This window comes from Alligator mississippiensis, chromosome 13, assembly GCF_030867095.1.
Source record: "Alligator mississippiensis isolate rAllMis1 chromosome 13, rAllMis1, whole genome shotgun sequence".
Taxonomy (NCBI): domain Eukaryota; kingdom Metazoa; phylum Chordata; order Crocodylia; family Alligatoridae; genus Alligator; species Alligator mississippiensis.
The window spans coordinates 9,156,170-9,174,371 of record NC_081836.1 but is presented as its reverse complement, the minus strand read 5'-3'; the positions used below and the strand labels follow the sequence as shown (position 1 = coordinate 9,174,371).

The following is an 18,202-nucleotide window of genomic DNA, read 5'->3' as shown; positions in this document are numbered from 1 at the left end:
GGTGGAGTCCCACTGGGAACATGAGCTCTGTCGGACATCCAGGGGATTGATTGATGGCTGGACGGGTGCCGCGTGCATGGCTGCCTGCGCCAGGCACTCGACGGGCTCTATAGAGTTGGGGGAGGTCCTCTGCACCTAGATCGTGCTAGTTTGTACCTCACTGCCAAGCCATTATGAGAACGCACCTACCCCAGCTGTTTGGGAATAAGCCTCTCCCAACCTCTTACTCCCACTTGAAGGAGGCACTCTGGGGTCCACCGGATGCTGATCAACAGCTCCCCTTGGCTTCGGCGGCTTGGCATGCGGCAGGATTGCAGCCCTCTGTTTGCAGCCACATTTGAAGAGAGAGGCATGCCGCACATCTGTCCGTGCCCAGGATCTTGCTGGCTGTCACTAGTGCGTCTCGCTTCTCCGAGCAGGCCCCCCTCTCCCCCCCGTACAGCTCCTCTCGCTAAGCCCGGAGCATCTGTGTGCAGTTCCGTTTCCGAGCCCCGGCAAGCCGATGGGGCGCCCTCGAAGGGCTGCGTGCATCGGTGCAGAGGGGCTCCGCAGCACAAACACGGCTTTTATTCCCTGCTGCTGAGAGCCGCCAGGCCTGGCCCTCATCCCAGAAAGCAGCGCTCTGTGAGAACATAAGCAGCTATTGTCTTAGCCCTGGAGACTTTGTGATCTGAGCTCTGCTGGACTCGGGAGGCAGAGAGATACCATGAGCAAAAGGGGCCGTGGAGAAAGTAGCTCAGAGGATAAGAGTGACTCTGAGTCTCTCTATTATAGAAGCTGCACCAAAAATAATGCGGCTGCTCCTCCCCTGACACTTGATTCACTCTGTTCCCCTCCCGATAGCTACTTAAGAGGACTGCTGCACTTGGCCTATCTTTGCTAAAGAGTGGGGCCTTTGTTCCAGGACCCAGGGGAGGGACTGAATGGAAAGAACTGACATTTTGCAGTCATCTCCTGTTGTGAGCGCAGCCCTGCCTGGAGCTTCAGGTTCATGAGAACATCAGGGCACGATGGTGACGGGCGCTTCAGGAAGGGGAGATAATAATGCTGGAAACACACAGGGTGTGTCCATCCTTCCAGCCCTCTGGGACTCTGACAGCACAGGGGACCTCTGACTTTCAGACTGGCGTGGTTCGTGCAGGGTTGTGAAGAGGGTGATATGCCTGGCACCATAACTCCCCAACTTGAATGACCAGATACCCATTTCCACTCAGGCCGGCGTCTGGGGCCAGGCTCACACACACTCTGGGAGCCGCAGCCAGGCGTGTTACTCACCCTGCCACCATCCGTTGGTGACCAGATGGCCCTGTGGTGGATGTCTGTGTGGGCTGCATTTCAGCTCATGTGTGCCGTACAGAAGGGGTCTCTAATGTTGTGCCCCCGCTGCTTGTTCTTCTGGGGGAAACCTCTCAGAGGCTGGAGCTAGCACTAGATGGTTGGAGCTGTCTTGGCTGCAAAACCAGACCCCATCAACCAAAGGGCCCAGAAACCCGAATCCTGGTTTCATGCCATTGTGAGCACGGTGCATAAAGCAGTGACACCAGGTCCAGGCAGGAACACGTGGGCAGCCACTGAGCCAGTGTCACCCACATACATCACCCCACAGTGCAACGGTGGCAAACACCCTTCAGTTCAGTTGGGCAGAGTCCAACAGGGGAGTTACTGTGTTATTCACTATTGCAAGAAAGATGTACCCAAAAAGACTGGCGGGACATTTTCTAGAGAGAGCCCCCAGGGATAAGTTGAAGAGACACTTGGGGTCGGGATCTGCTGTCTGGGTCTTGAGAGCCAAGCAGGTTGTACTTTGCATCCGGGCAGGACAGGGGCTGGACTTCTTTGTGCACAGCGCGGCATAAAGCAGAAAGATAGGCCCTGCCCCATGGAGCTTAGACTGAGAGGAGACAAAACCTGGATGCAGACAGGGGAGCAGGATACATGGAGGTCGCAGCACAGTGAGCGCCTGTCTGTCGTCACCAGGTAGCACCCTGTTCCCACAAGGCGTTTGGGGGTTGTTCAAGGCCGAGGCTGCATGGGATGAGGAAAGGAAGGAGTGTCATTTATTATTGAAGGCAAGGGCTGAGGCTCAGCTTGGGCCGGTGACTGAATCCTAGCAGTGACAGGGGGAGGTTGAATGACAGACCCATGGCACGGATGTAGGAAGGGGCTGTCTCCACCATGATGGTTACTTGTTGGGACTCGGTGCTTCAGGAAGCCACTGAAGCCGAGAACGTGGCATCGACATGCAGATTCGAAGCAAGAATCTCTCACCATGTTGCGATTAGCAATGATGGGAAAGGAAACCTCGCTTCAGGGAACAGGAGAGCGGCTTGTTCCAGAGCAGGTGAAGCCCAATGGGGAGGGGACTCACCCCCATCCCTTAAAACATCTGGTGCCAGCTGCTGCCGAGACTAGATAGATACTAGAGAGATGAACTGCTCGCTGTGCCAAGGCCCTTGTACGATAGCTGCGGTCCTGTCCCTATCCAAAACTGGCTCCTCAGCTTCATTCCCCCTGCATCCATTCCCTGAGGGACTAATCTGGGGTCCCGAACTGGACCCGTGGCGTCTCATGCCTCTGCTTTCTCCCCACCTGGTAGGAAGGAGGGAGGAGAGGAGACGGCTGTGAGGCTATTTCACGAGTCATTTAGCCAGGATCAGAGCTGCCTGGGGAGGATGGAGTTGAGTTTTTTCAGCCTAATCCACCGAAGCAGCGATCTGCTGCCACTGGCATGACACCGCCTGCAGCCATCCCAGCCTGAGTAAACTTTCCCTGGCTTCATTAGAAATAGAAGTGTAGCAGAAACACCCCCCTATCCCTTTCCCCAACCCATGGCAGCTCCTGGAAAGGCTGCACCAGCAGTAGCAGGGAAGGGAAACCTCAAATCCTTGCAAAGCAATTACTGCTAACGAGACACTTCCTACACGTCTGGTTTCAATTCTGGCTGCTTTTGGAGGCTGCTGTTCAGCAGGGGGAGGGGTTGGGGGGAATGTCACTGCTTTCTCACCCCAGCCTGCCCCCAGTCTCCTTCCAGAAGGCACCTGGGCTCTTCAATTAACACACACCTAACACACCACTCCAACACAATTAACACATTAAATTGCACCTCTCTAGGGGGTCCAGGTGTAGGCAGCAGCGATTATTGAATCTTGATTGCATGCCAATTGATTGATATGCTTTTTTTAAAGAATGTAATGTGTTTAATTAGTACAAAATTTACAGCAGCCAGTGCAGTTGGAGGCCTTAGACTCAAGGAAATGCCTGCATTAACTACAGGCTACAAACAAGGAGATGGGTTTTGGGGTTTTTTCCTTTAAGTTCTTTGTGCCTGGATTTAGGGCAGCATTGATGGCTCAGGCCCTGGCTGCGTTGTCATCCCCCACCTCCATATACCTCCATCCTGACTTTGCACCTCTGTGATGGTTCAATCTTCCTCTATTCTCAGATGTGGCTGCAAACAAGGGGCACGTTCCTGCTGGTCCCCAGGGATTTGGACTCCTGGTTCCTAGGAACAGGCTTGCAGGGTCTAAGAACTGAGACCTAGGATCTAAGAACACTCTTGCTAGCTATAGCCCACCCTCTGGCTTGGGGAGAAAGCCATGGGATTTCCCAAGGTTTTGAAGGAAGGTAAATCCTCAGATCCCAGTGCTAGACGTCTCATCCTCAGGAGCTTCCAGAGATCTTAGCCTTGGATTTGATTTGAACTGGTGACCTAGAAGGAGACCAGTTGTGGGCCTTTAGAGCCATCAGAGGTTGTAGCTGTGTCTACATGAACTGCTCTGTTTCTACTGCTAACAAGGCTAACAGGAAAAACAGCTTGATTTTTCTAGTGCAGAGGCAGCCTTGGGGCAGGATGCAGTGAGGGGGCTTGAAAGGCTCAGGAGGGCAATGGGATTTTAGGGAGCTGTTGTATTGAGCCTGGAAGGTGTGTGCCATGATCCAGAAGGAGTGGGGAAGGACTCAGTCTGCTTCTTGCTGTGCAAAGTCCATAATGCCAGAGGGCACTGCCAAGGCCGTCCTGAGCAGTCTGTTGCGGAGGGTGTTAGCAGCCAGGGCTCAGGTACAGCAAGGTATGAGGAGGGCTGGGATCCTTCCCTGCCCTGTATCAAGTGCTCAGTGCTTTAGCTGGATTGACCTGGTCTTCCTAACCTCCCTTGACCTTTTTTAGGAAGGAGCGGTAGGAGAGGTTGCCTGACCCTGCTTGCTCTGGTGTGAATGGGCCGGGGAGCTGAGGATGGAAAAGAAGCCTGTCTTTTGATCAGATGTAGATGGAAAGCCTGGATTTGAGTCTCAGTCCCTCCCCCCTGCTCCCAAGCGTCTCCATCGATGGGATAACACTTCCATCGTGAGGCCCGTTAATTGCCTAGACAAGCGTGTTACAGATCCGGTGCCATTAGTTTTCTGGAGTGCAGTCATTACACATCCTACCAGGGGTCCCCCCTTTGTTTGCACCCCCCATCCTCTGCCATACCCCTGCTTCTCAAGCTGGTATGGTCTGCCTGCCTGGGCAGCATCCTCCGGGGAGATCCTTTTCCCTTCTGCTTCTTTGCTAATTAGCCCAAGCAGGCTGGGAGGCCAGTGACAGCTGGGGGAAGCTGTCTGGCGTCAATCAAGAATTGACGGCCTGCCTCGTTCTGTCAGATCCAGCCTCCCCCCAGCCCCCTCATTTTGTTTTTTTTTTCAATTACATTCATTTTCATTTTGATAATGAAGCCGTTCGGCTTTCTCCATGATCCTGACAGGCGAGCCCGCCCTCCGGCTTCACCGCTTCCCGGCGGCTATGGGATAGGAGAGGGAAGGGATGATGGATTCAGAGGGTTATTGCAGCATCACAGAGCCCCACTCCTTGGCCAGGGCCCTGCTGTGTGAGACGCTGTCCGAACCCAAACGGAGTGGGGTGCACGTGGGTCTTTGATGTGCGGCACTGGGTTTTCTCACCTGCGCTGCATTTATGCTGTGGGTTTGCTGTGCTCTGAATGTGATTGAGGAAGGCACAAAGCTGGGAGGAATCCAGGGTCCTGCCGCTTTGTGGGACCCTCAGTTGCACTGGTTTTCCCTTCACTGCCCTTTTGGGATTTGCCTCTCAGCAGGAAGGGAAGAGACACCTGCTCTGGGAGCTCCAGGCTGTGCTCTGGGGCTGGGAGCACACCATGGGCAGGTAGGAAGAGCCAGGGGACCTTGCCACCGGTTGGCACAGTGCGACACAGGCAAGACCCCATTTCCCAGCAGCAGGTAGCCCGATCCCATCCCTTGGCTTCCAGGTGCCCATGGCCTGCTCCTCCACACCCTGCTGAACGTGTTGGCCTGTGAGACACTGGCAGGTCCTGGCCAGCACGCTGCCTCCTGGCAAGGGTGCTGCCCCTCCATCCTCTACACATTCAGGGGCTGGCTCAGGCTCCTGGCTGGGGTCTGAGAGGAGAAAGAGAGGAGCTCTGGATAGATGAATAGCCATTTAAGAAGAGCTGGAGTGAGCTGCTTAGAAAGGCTAAGCTCAAAGAGGAGGGTGAGAGCAGAGGCCGAGTGGCCCCAGCTGATGGGCTATGTGTCCAGTAGCCATTAATGAGTTTTTGATGGAGGATGCTCTTCAAGGGGATGCCAGCCTCTTTAGCAGCCCGTGGCAGAGCAGCCAGGCAGGGGGCAGCCCCATACTCGCTCTGTTCCCTTTTTATACCAAGTGAAGTAACAGCTGCCCCCTTGGAGGCTCCATAAGCCCGGTCTGAAGGCCAGAGAGGCCTGCCTGCCATCATGAAGTCCATCCCTGGTGCTCTTTCTCCTCTCCACACACTTGCACCCTCCAGGGACCAGGTCTCTCTTAAGGACTATGCAGACTTGCTGTAACCAGCATGGAGATCCCAAGGTAGACGGTATCTAAAAGCCACAGGCTAAATTACAGGCTCCGTTCTTCTCGGCATAGAAGCAGAGGTTCACGAGGAGGGGGGTTGGCTCAAACTTTGCTGCTGTGGCACCCTGAGTGGCCAAGGCTTGCAGGATTACAGGTGAAATCCTAAGGGACCACCAATGGACCAGCAGGTGTGGGCTGTTCTATCACAGGGTGCTTATCCATTGCAGGTGAGCAGTGGGGCTGCCTTGCCTGGACGGCATGTCTCCCCCGCCATAGCGTTGCAGGCACGGCACTAACAAGGCTCTTAGTCTTGCATCCTTCTTCAACAAGTCTCGCCTACGCCTCCATCTAGGAGGAACCTCCCCAAGCGGATGCATCCGACCCTGAAACACTAGCGCTTCTCTCTCCTTCCTTTCTTTAAGCACCTACTAAAACAACCCCCCTGTCTCCTCTTGATGTCTGCAGCAGCTTTGTTGAGCTGCAGCATGATAAAGGGAAAATCAAAGCCAAGCGAAAGCTGTCAGCATTGAGAGGCTCTTCAGGCTGTGGGGTTATTTCTCTCGGATCCGCTTTTGTTCTAAACCAGAGACAGCGAAAGAGAGAGAGAATCTACTAAAGTTTGGGTCATTGCCCTGAACCGGAGGCAGGAGGGGCTGGGGATGATATGGGTGGTAGCAAGTGGTACCCAGGGCGCTCTGGGTAGGAGCATGGCATTGTGGGCCAGCCTTGTTTTTTGGGAATGGGGACAGACACTAACCTACTGCTTGAGATTTGCAGCATGGGTGATGCCGACCACGAAGAGCAGCCCAAGCTTTATTCTGCTCTGAAGCCTTAATGGGTCGAAGCCCATGGCAGCTCACTCCCAGTTGCATCTGTTTGCCACTGTCTCTTCCCCCCCACCCTTGATATTAGTGTCCATAGGTGTTGCCCTGCCTAGTGGCTGGTGATGGTGTTTGCTTAGCACTCGGGTAGCCTTGGGCAAGCTGGCACTGGGACCGTGGGGTAGCAGCCAAGCCAGGGAGGCTGAGTGTAAATGCACCAAAGAGAGCCAGGCTTGTGGGGGTTGCTTTCAGGATCAGAGGGAAGCCTGGAGCTCCCTGGTGCTCAGCCCTCTCTCTGGCCCTCCAGGCAGGCAGCTCTGCTGTGGCAATCCATCTCCTCTCTCTTTGTGGCGCCATCTCTCTCTCCCTTCCCATCTCTCCTCCCTGGGGGGAAGGCAGCTATTGTTATGGGGTTTGAGATCTGCATATGAAAGCCCCAGTTGCTATGGCACTGGGGAGGCAGGGACACTTACTGCCAAGGACAAAGCCCTGCCTGGACTTGGAGGTCCCTTCCTGGGCCTGGCAGATACCTGAGGCTGCCCACAGGGCTTTTCCAAGGGAGAAGCAAATTGTGAGGGTGGTGCAGATGCCCGACTGCAGATGGGTTGGAAGCAAGACCCTCTGCTGGTGTAAACCCCTGAGTCTTGGCTTCCAAGGGGAGTTTTGAGACTGCATGGGGCCTGCCAGGGCAAGAAGCTGCCAGCTGGGAGCCCTGGGCACCCAGGTTACAAGGCCCCTAGGGTGTCTGGGGCACGGAGAGTCCCGAGGGAGCAGGAAGTACCCAGGCCATAGTGTGGTTGCAGCAGTGTCAGAGTCCTCCGTGGTGCCTGAGCCGCTGGTATTATTTTTAGTGGCAAAGGCCAAAACCAAAGCACTTTACATGTGTGAAGGCTGGAACCTCGCCTAACAGTCCAGGACTCCTAGGTTTTCTTCCCAGGTCCACCACTGACTTTTTGTATGGCCTAGGGTAAGGATCCTTCTGCCTTAGCTTCCCCCCACATGAAGTCATTTTGCCTTCCCATGCCTCAGTTTCCCCATGTGGGTGGTGATACTGATTCTCACAGCAAAAGAGTCAGGAAGGAATTGTACCCCATGGTTGGACTGGTACAGACTAGGGGGGATTTGCTTTCATCTGTAGCAGGGAATCTCTTGAGCATATATTAACACCTTAATTAGAAGCAGGATGTTGGCTGCGGTGATTCCCCTGCTTTACCTGTGACAGGTTGTGACGTTATGTCTTGTGTCCAGGATGACGGCAGTTTTATGAAGATTTTAGGTGATGGATTTGTCCGGGATGATTTGGATAGGGATGCTGTAGCCTCATGGGCTCGATGACCTCTGGAGGTCCCTTCCAGCCCTGCTTCTCTATGATTCTCTTTCATCTCTAAGATAAAAGATGGAGTATTCTGTCAAAGCGATATTACCAATGCCATGGACATATGGCATTGCAGGGTGTCGTGAAGCTGAATTAACTCACCATCCCAGAGTGCTCTGGGCCCACCCCGTGAGAAGTGTGACATGTGCCAAGAGGTACTGACATGCAGCTAAGTGCTGCATTGCTGCTTTAGCCCTGAAGCCGTATCTCGGCATGCCTGAGCCAAGCCGGTGGGTTAAGGGGCTGCTCAGCAGCCCCAGGACTGAGGGTGTGGGGCTGAGATTGCCCCTTCCAAGTATGGGTACGTACCTCGATGGCATTGTGCTTGTACATGAATCCCTGCCCAGTTCCCGTCTGGCATCGCCCAGCCTGGTTATCCCACTGTCTGCCCTGCCAGTCTTTGCCATCTCGTTGCTGTATTGCACTCTGGCTATGGCCTGCTCCTACCTCCCTCCCCACAAGCACCGTGTTTTCCTGCTCTAAGTCATATATTGCCCTGGGCTGGGGGTCCTGGTGAAACTCCCCCTCACTAGGACAAAGCTATGTAGGGACCCAGGGGTGCTTTTCCAACCGAAGCAGCCAGCACTAGCTTAGAGCAGGGGCAGGATATTGGACAAGACAGTCCCTTAAATGTAGGGCTAGCAGGGGGCCTCCCAGGTTAGTGAGTCCAGGGAACCACGTACCCGAACTCCGTTAAGAACGGTTCACGGTCACCCTCACATGCATCAACAGGGCACAAGAGCACCCAGCACAGGCAAGCCATAGGCATACTTGGGAATGTCACCTGCAATACCCCCTGCTTCTCCTTGCAAACCTGCACCTCATCTTGTCTAATGAAGATGCCCTCCTCTGCTTGAGGTCTGCATGGTACCGCAGGGAGCAGGGGCTGGGCCCACTCTTTGCCATCTGCAGCACCCGCCCCACCTTGGGTTGCCACCTGCTTTCGTAGGGTGAGCGCAGCCGGGGAGAGGAGCCCAGTGTCCCATCCGCTCTAGCCTGGCACGAACACTTTCCGTGCTTCAGACTGGGCCAAAGGGGCTGGACCTCTTTCCTTCCAGCTGAAAATAATCCTGAGCTTTAGGATATTTTTAAGCGGCTCTGCCACACGCTGGAAAGGCTAAGGACTGCCTGTGGCAAGTGTCTGTGTCACTGTCTTGGCACGGGGCCGGCCTCAGCCCTCAATGATCACTTTGTTTCTCCTCATCCTCTCCCTGAACCAGCTGGGTCCATGCAGTGTCGTATTGCCCATTGTGGGATCAGCGGCTGACACGCTCCAGGAGTCTCTGGCCTGGCTGCCTGCAGGATCAGGCCTGGGAAAAGTACACAGCTCAGGTCACATGCTGTGAGCTTTCTTGCCCCTTAACTTGTTGGCGGTGGGAGTGCAGCCTCACAAGAGAGGCTCAGAGCTGGGGGGTGGCAGGCAGAGGCATGATGAGCCCCAGTACCCCACAGGTATCCTGATGCCTGTGGGTGCCAGTACCTCCCAGGAGAGTGGGGAAGCGTTTCACAAGGGGTGCACAGGGGATTGCTCTACCCCATGCATTTAACAGGTCGCAGAAGGGGCGGTGTGGAGCTGAGGCCACCACTTCCCTTCTGTGCTCGCAGCTTCTGGCCTGTCTGTGTTCAAGGCACTTCCCAGCAGAAGTCAGCTCTGCTTCGGCTGCCCCGTGGGATCGGCATATGGCCATGGGGCTCTCTGTTGAGGCCCTCTGGCCGCATCCTTGGTGCTGGTGGTGATGGCAGGAGGTTTGGAGCCCAGCTGGGATCCTCATAGCCCAGAGGCAGAACTTGCAGTTCTGGTGATCTGACTTTTTTCCTAGGGCCAGGTCCCTGCACTCCCATCGAGGCATGCTTCAGCTTTGCTGGGGAATGGCAGGAGGGGGGATTGGAGGAGGGCGGGGGGCTAGGAAAGCTTTTTCCCGCTGGCTGTTCTGCTGTTCTAACTCTTGTGTTCTCTCCTTTCTCTCCCTCTGGCCCCTTCCCCTGCTTTCTAAAGAACATAGGAAGCTTCTTGCTGGTAAGTGATGGTGCATCATCCAAAATACCATCCCTCCATCCACCATCAAACCAACCCCTGTAGTCTCTCCACCCCCATCTGGGTTCTCCATCAGACCCGGAGCAATAGAGACCCTCTTGGAGGTGGGTGTAAACTCCCTCATTCCCATGCACCTCCAAGGGCACTATTGCCATTAGATCACAGTTTGAAAGATGAGCCACCCTTGTGTGCATCTTCCAGATGACTGGTGGGTCTGGCTTACAGCTGTGTCCACTTGCTAGCCAGCCAGGTGGCTTTCCAGAGCTGGGTTAAAGCAATTGCTTATGCTGAATCTTGCTAGTTTTCTCCTGCCCAGCAGGCGACCGGTAGCCCTGGCCGAATGCCATACAACCTAAACTGTGATCTAATAACCTCTGTCACCTAGTGCCCTCCCCATGTCTGACTCCATCCTCAGCCTGTCACCTTCACCGGCCTCCCATGGGAGTCATGCGCAGGGGTCCCGGATGCCCTGTTGGCATCTAGACCTCCCCTTTCTTTGGCATTGCTTGATGTCTCCGAGGCTCTGCAATTTGGTTTGTTCCATCCCCTTGGCAAGATGGTTCGGATGGAGGGAGCAGGGAGGGTTGGGATGATTGCAGTGTGTGTATGCACGTGTGCTGTGTGTATACAGATGCATGTATGCATTTGCAGGTATGTACATATTTGTATGTACGTACCTGGCATGCAGATGTATTGAGAGCATTACAGGTAGTGAGGGGACAGCCACTGTGGCTGGACATTGAGCAAATTGTGAGGGTGGCACAGCTGCCCGACCGCAGATGGGTTGGAAGCAAGACCCTCTGCTGGCGTGAATCAGCCGCAACTCTAACACTGGCTTACTGTGGCCAGATGGACCTGGCCTTTGCTAACAGGACTTATTGCGGGGCCTGTGGCTCTGGAACAATTGCCTGCTTTGCTAGGGAAGCCAAGGTCCTGCAAGGCAAGAAGCCTGGGCCCAGCTCCTTCAGTTCTGCTTGTTGTGACCCAGGCCATGTCATGCTTCTCTTCCTGGCTTCCACTTTCCCTCTGAAGATTTGGGAGCAAATGTCCTTGCCCAGAGCTTTATCTTGAGCCTTGGGCTTGCAGTGGAGTTTGAGGTTGAGTTTGTGTGCCTGAATTGCTAGGCATGAATACTCAGGATTCAGCAAGGCTGTCAGCTGAGAGCGTGTCCCATTCCCACTGAGGTTCCTAATTCCCCTGGGCTGCTGGGGAACTCCCAGCGTGACCTGCTGCTTCAGAGGGGAGGCAGCAGCTGGGCGGTGCATGGACCACAGGGTTTTTTTTCACAAAACCTGATGCAATCTGGAAGCATCCCAGTGCCCCAAAGGCCTTCCTGTTGGGTTTGCAAAGGAGTTCAGACTCCCAGCTTCCCCCGCTTTGTCATCAGCAGCTCCTCTCTCCCCCAGCTGTCACCCGGACGGGGCGGTGGTTCCCTCCCAGCGAATCCCTGTCATTAAAGCAAACCCTTTTGCGCTCTCGGCTGGCTGCTTGGCTTCCCCAAGCAGCCGTAGAGGACAAGGGAAGGGTGCACGGTGTAACTAGCCCAGCCCTGGACGGGTGCCCACTCCTCTGTGATCCCTGGCGCTGGGAATCCCGGGATGCCAGGGGGACTCGCGGCCGGCTCCTTTGTGCGGCGGCTGCCGATATGGAGAGCGTGCAAGGAAGGAATTCGGAGTGCAGCTGGGGCTGGCAGCTCTCATCACTCCCCCTCCGACCTCTCTTCTCCGCAAACACACCCTGCCTGGCTCTCTCCCCTCTGGCTGGTGCAGTGTGGCCCGGTGATTGCTGTGTGTTGGCGTGCGTGTTGCCACCTTCTGCCGCAGCCAGCATGCTCCTGGGACCACGGTCTGTATGTACCGCCATAGAGCAACAGCCTATGCAGCTTCCTGGAGCCCGGGGATTGGGGCCCTCCCTGGGTCTGTGCGTGTGTGTTTATGGCTAGAGGACCTGTGCGGTGCGTCTCCAGCATGCTCCAGTACCAGGCATCAGGCACGTTCCCTCTCTTTGGCATCACACTGCCCTCAAAAGGGCCATCTCCTCCAAGACCCTGTTCCCCATCAGCTCATCCCTGCCTACACTCCCAGCCAGAAACTTTCTGTGAGGAAGATACAGCATGGCCTCGAAGCAACCTAACTGCCCATGGGGGTAGAACAGCCCCCGCACTCCCCTGGGCATGCACAGGGGCAGGATTCAGCTTTTGGAAACTCTGTGCAGAGGTACCGTGGATGTTGGTGGCTGCTAGGGAGCTCGTGGCTGCTGACGGGGCACCCTGACCAGCTCGGATTGCTGCAGATGCCCGGCTGGCAGTGACTCGATGCTGTCCTGGACTAGAGGAACAGTCGATTGCCATCTTCTTTACAGCGATCATCCTGGGCTCCTCTCCTTTGCATCCACCTGTCCCTCACTTGTGTGTCTATCTCCCGCTTAGGTCAGCAATGGGACTGAGGCAGGACACTGGCCTGGCTCCCACCAGAGTCTGGGGAAGGCCTGATTTGGATGTTACTGCCAGCCTGAGCATCTGTGCTTGACTGCGCCGCTCGGCATTACAGGCTTGGATTTGGCCCCGGAGGTGGGGGCTTGGGCTTATCTCCGGTTGAAATCTTTGTGTTGCTCCCTGTTTGTACTTCGCTGGAGCGCTGGGCTGCACAGAGCAGCAGGGCTGGGTCAGGGGGCTGTCCAGAGACCCTGACTCGCTAAAGCACCTTGGGAAATCAAAGTATATTGTGAGATGCCTCCAGCTTGTTCTGAAATGAGAGCAGAATAGGACTGGGATCAAACCCAGCCCAACAGCATCCCCTGCCGGCTAACAACTTCAGGAGGATGGTGCAGCGCGAATGACTTTCAAACCCAGTGGGTGCCTGGAGCTACGGCGCTAAGTGCTTCCAGCAGCTTCCCGGGCAGGGAGGGCTGTCAGAGGTCTCCATCTGCTGTCGGCTGCCGGGCCTCCTTCCCGCTCTGCAGCTCCGTTCCCCCGGGACCGGCGGGAGCGTATTGTGTTTTGTGCCCAAGACAATGGGGCTCATATTTTATTTACACGTGCGTGTGGCAGCGCGGTGTCTGCTAGCTCGCAGCACAATAGCAGGACCCTGCTTGCCTCCCCTCCGCCCAGCCGGGTCTAGGTGGCGGGAGGGGGAATGGCCGGCGACCCACTCGCCCACCCTGATCTCCATTAAACAGGCACGGGCATCTCTATGCAGTGCATGCCGGCGTCTTCTGCACTGAGTCTTCCTTATCTAGACAAAGGGATAAAGGGATGCCTTTTCTTCTTCCTCTGACACTCATCCTTTCCTGGGCACATATAGGGGCAGGTGTTTCTCCTGGCAGCATCACCCCCACCCTGCTGCTTGCCCCTGTTCAGACCCTTTTCAGAGCCCAGGATCTTCAGGAAGGGAGCAAAGTAGCGAGTTAGCTGGTTGTGGTGTGTGTTTGCAGGGAAATTGCCCTCCTTTCCTGGTCTCCTCTTTTACGAGGCCCGAGTCTTAATGCCAACCTCGCTGCCCTGTTCCAGCCCGCAGCACCTCCAGCCCCGTCCTGGCCTTCGGGAGCTGCTCCCATCTTCTGTGGCTGTTTCCTCTCTTCCAGTAGTGCTTCCTCCCTGCCCCAAGCAGTCTAACTTGCTCCTGGACTCCTAGGGCTGGGGGAGATATAGCCAACTGGCTTCAGAGAGGGGCTGTGTTGGGGGAAGGAAAGGTGTGTAGAGAGTAGAAGGTCTTTTGTACCCTGTTCACACACGTGTCCGGCCACCTTAAACCCAGAGGCTTGGGAAGACTCTCGGGGGTTGCACTCAGTGCTTGCAGGGAGAGATGCCAGCAGCCGCCTCTGCAGGAGCCAGGGTGAGATGGTCCATGCTTGCTCACATTCAGGAGGGCTGGCGGGGCCCAGCAGGAGATATTTAAAGCCTATTGGCGGGGAGCAGCCCTGCACCGCACTGCCATGTTGGAGCACTGGGTCACCGCCTGCCTCATCACCAGTGGGGAGGTGAGGCCAGGTGTAGGAAGGCAGGGTCACCTCTGTTGTGAGGTCGGAGGGGGGTGCCCAGGGTCCCCTGCAAGGCCCATCACCCTGTGCCACACTGATGCCATGCCCCACACAGACAGGAGCCTGCCGGGGTCAGTGCACCTCTGCAGGGGAAGAAGGAAAGAGCAGCCATGTGCCTCCTTTGCCCCAGCTCTGTGCAGTCCTGGGAGGCCTGCCCCATGCTGGCGCTGCGGCTCCTGCCCTGAGGTCTGTCTGGTTTATGGGAAGTTGTTCACAACAAGGCTCGAAAACCAGCAACCAGGAGCTGCTCCGATCTGAGGGCTGTGCCGGCTCCCCTTGGCCGGGAGCCCAGTGCTGCACAGTCCCTCCCGTGTGTGCAGCTCACAGTGCTTACGGGCGTAACTCTGGGGTTTGTGGCCTGCAAAGGGAGCCCCAGGGCCAGGCTGTGGCTGGGGACTGCTCCCTTTCTTCCCTGCCTTTCACTGAAGGGCTGGGGTGCTCTGCAAACTGCCCCCCAGAGCATGTAACACAGTTTAAGTGCCAGGGAGAGCTGCTTCCACCTGGATCCTTCCTTTGAGGATGTCGTAGCATCCTTTACTGGAACCTGCTCTGTAAAGGCAAGAGGCACTGGGCAGAGATGGGTAGATCAAGTCCCTGGGGCTAACAATGAGGCCCTCACCATCCAGAGGGGGAAACTGAGGCATAGAAGATAGACGCTGAGCTGCTTGGAAAGGATTTACTGCTGTGCTGGCATGTAAGTGTTTCTGAATAGCCAAAAGGCCATCTGGGACCTTTGCAAGCCTTGTTCCCTGCCCAGCTCACCATAGCCTAGCTCCTTTGATTCTTCCTGCCTGTCTGTCTGCCTGCCTTTGAGGCTGTGTATTAGTTTCCCAGCAGATGCCCTGTGGTTCCCAAATCCAGGCAATCCTCATCTCCTGGCAGGACATACCTGTGCTTGACTGAGGTTGAAGGATCTCCTCTTAAGTGCCAGTGTGATGTTAGCAATGAACGGTCATCTGCATGCAGGAGTACGTGCATGTGCATCTCTGTCTGTGCAACATCATCCTCTACCGCTTGATCATGAAACTGCCCAGCTGACTCCTGTATCCCAAACTGCAGCGAACTCTGAGGCTGAGCAGCACTCGAAGGGAGCAGAGTGTAATCGAGGTGAGGCTGCTTCCACAGGGAGTCATTCACCGCCTGGTGTTATGCAGCTGAGGGCTGGTTTATCTGCTGGGAGAACATCCCAGTTGCTGGTGGCTTGCGTGTGTGTTAGTGCAAAGCAGGTATCAGCCTCAGGGAGCCTGCAGTGAGGTTTCAAGCTAAACAGTCCTCTGGAGGCCGTGTTTTTCCTGTTCTTGCAAAAAGTTGGTCATCTTGTTGGGGAATGTAATATAGTCAGTCCCCTACCATACGGTGCAGGCTAGGTAACAGGACAGCTTGCCAACCTGCTTGGGTGGAAATTGGCTGGCATAGATACCTACTCATAGCATGCGCGGGCTGTGTAGCGAGCAGAAACGAAGGGCGAATTCACGTGTAATTCATTCTCAGCCACCGCGGAGAGCCTGAGTTGCGATTCTCCAGGGGCAGCGGGAGGGGAAGGGGCTATCAGAGGTGGAAGGTTTCCGCTCCGCATCCCTGCTCGCCAGTGAACAGGTTGGTTACGAGACATCGTGCTACTGCACCGGATCATGGCAGCTAAACCCCTGAACTCTGAGCAGGTGCTTCGCAGGGATTTCTAGTGCGATTTCCCTGAGAGGTCGGCAGGTGGTGCTGTTATACCGTGGGAGACATGCAGGCTGTGACACAGAAGGCTACAGGGAGTCCTGTGTGTTCCCCTCCCATCTCCAGGAGCAAATTGGAGTGAGAAAACTGGAGCAGAAGGAAAAGAAGTGACTTGCAGCTTGATGGGCAGCAGAGAGTCCCATGTGGATGCTCCAAGGGGTCATTAGGATTCACTTGCATCCTCAGAGGGTGATGTATCATGAGGCAGGCACTGTGGTGCTAGGCACTGCAGGTCTGCAGATCTACAAGGCAGCCCCTGCGCCTAGGAGCTGCAGCTGGAGGAGAGAGAAGCGGCAGGAGATGGGTCCAGCAGCGGTGCCCCAGTTGTGCTGGTTCTTGGGCCACCTGTCTCCTACAGCAGAGACTTCCTGGGTGTTATCATGGGCCAGCTCATAGGAAGACCAGCCTCTTCCATGGCACATCTCATGTCTCATCCGTGGGACAAGGTGTCGAGAATGGGGCAGGGCCCGCTGGGGAACCGAGGCTCCCAGAGCAGCTGTACAAGGCCAGACACCTCCTCCACAACTCTTGATTCAGAATCTGTCCAAAAGGACACGCGCTTGTGCTCGTGGGGATGTGGAAAGCAAAAACCTAGATCTCTTGGTTCAGAGATAATACCTATTATTAAAACAACTAGGAAATCACAAAAAAATGATCTTTTTCTGCAGGCTTTTGGGCTGTAATGCCCTTCATCAAGCTCAGGGAAAATTAAAGATGGGAAAAAGTCCCCATAGGTAGGAAATAAACTTCGTTCATAGGGATATGGAGCACTTTGACCACGTACCCCAGCAGGCCTGGTTCTGGCTTGCAGCCCCCATCCACGTGGATCTGCTGGTCCCTCAAATCCAGCCTAGGCTCTCAGGGAAAGGGGCCTGGCAGGGGACCGACCAATGCACGCCTTGATGGCAGTGGCTTACATTGTCCGGGAGCAGTGAAGGACAGCGCATGCCTTGTAGGAATGGCCTGGCATGGGTCTAGTCCTGATGCTTAGGACTGAGACTATTGGCAGAGCTGTCGGCTCAGCATCCCCACCTAACCCCATCCGTCGGCTGCAGCCTGATGCTCTTGTTTCTGGATGTCAGTTCCCATGTGCAAACCCCACATTTAAGTAATTGCCTATTAGATTTATTTAAGAAATGGCACAATCCAATTGTCGGTGGCGTCTCAGGCGGCTCGGAGGAACAGATGTCTGCCCTGCCCTGGAACATCTGCTCAGGAGAAGGGGGCTCACTACTTAGCAATATGTACCACGTGGGGCTCGTGGCTTTCCAGCCACACACAGGTGGGCTGTGCTATGGGAGGGACACTGGACCAGGGGAGCTGAGCTCTGTTGCTGCTGGAAGCTGTCCTCATCTCTCCCATGCCACGGCAGTTTGCTCTTCCCCTAGGCATGGAAACTCTGCACCGATTTCCACTCACACGCTCCCGCTGTCTGTGTGCTATCCTGCACATTGCTCTTGGCGTGGTCCCCTTCAGCGCCGGTTGGGTTTGAAAGGTTAAAACCACAGCGGTCACAGCTGATGGATGCTTTCTGAGAGCCATAGAGCCCAGATGTGGGTCAGATGTGTCCCGTGGCTTGAGGGTGTCCGGGGGCTCAGTTTTGGTTCTGGACCATCTCAAGGCTGGTGCCGTGACAAGAGCCAGAGCATGGCTTTGCTGCTTGGAGCCCTGGACATGCAGAGCAGACAGCCAGGTGGGACGTCTCAGGTGGGGTGGATGGCTCTCCAGGGAGGCCTGTCATTTTGGCATGGGGAAGATCCCCCAGCACAGAGGCTTATGGATCAGCCACAGGCAATACAGGGCCTCTCTCCCCTGTGTTACCAACTCCACATCAAACCAGGCTAGGAGGTTCTGCCTCCCTGAAAAAGGAGCTTGGTAGTCTGGGCGCCCACACCAGCAGCAGGTGTTAGCACTGCCATCAGCATAGGGTGCAAGGATGCCAGGAGCTGTGCGAGGTGAACCCCCGCAACGATGCAGGGCTGAGGCATGCTGGCGGGGTGGGAGATAGTGGAGGAGTCTGCACAACCCCTGCCTCTGTCTTTGTGTTTCATGGCTTGTCAAGCCAATGCTATAGTTTGGGGCAAATCCCTCCTCTGGTTTCCCTAGTGCTTGGGAAGCACACCCCAGGATGGGGCTAGAAGCATGGTCTACACGTCATTGCTGGTGGGCTCTGGGCTGTCCGGCAGTGCAGCCCAGTGTGGACGGGGAACCTCCATATCCCTATGCCTGTCCTCTGATGCTCTCTGTTGGCCATGCCCCACGCCCATCCCAAATGGACCCCTAAGGGCAACTCACAGCCCAGCCTGTCCCTCAGCTCCTGTCTGGAGGAGAGACAGCTGCCCCGTGCCGCTGAAATGTAGCTTTGAAAG

The 18,202-nt window shown here is 55.7% G+C and overlaps 1 protein-coding gene across 5 annotated transcripts in view; it reads left to right on the top strand.

Annotated features, from left to right (window-relative positions):
* AGRN (agrin) overlaps positions 1–18,202 on the top strand; it is a 172,498-nt gene that overhangs the window by 63,532 nt on the left and 90,764 nt on the right. For 3 of the 5 annotated variants that reach the window (XM_059716564.1, XM_059716563.1, XM_019493889.2), the window contains exon 3: positions 10,032–10,052. The exons of the other annotated variants lie outside the window; for them this stretch is intronic. In XM_059716564.1, the coding sequence (XP_059572547.1) occupies positions 10,032–10,052 (21 nt within the window). The remainder of the gene's footprint in view (positions 1–10,031; positions 10,053–18,202) is intronic. 5 annotated transcript variants of the gene reach the window in all.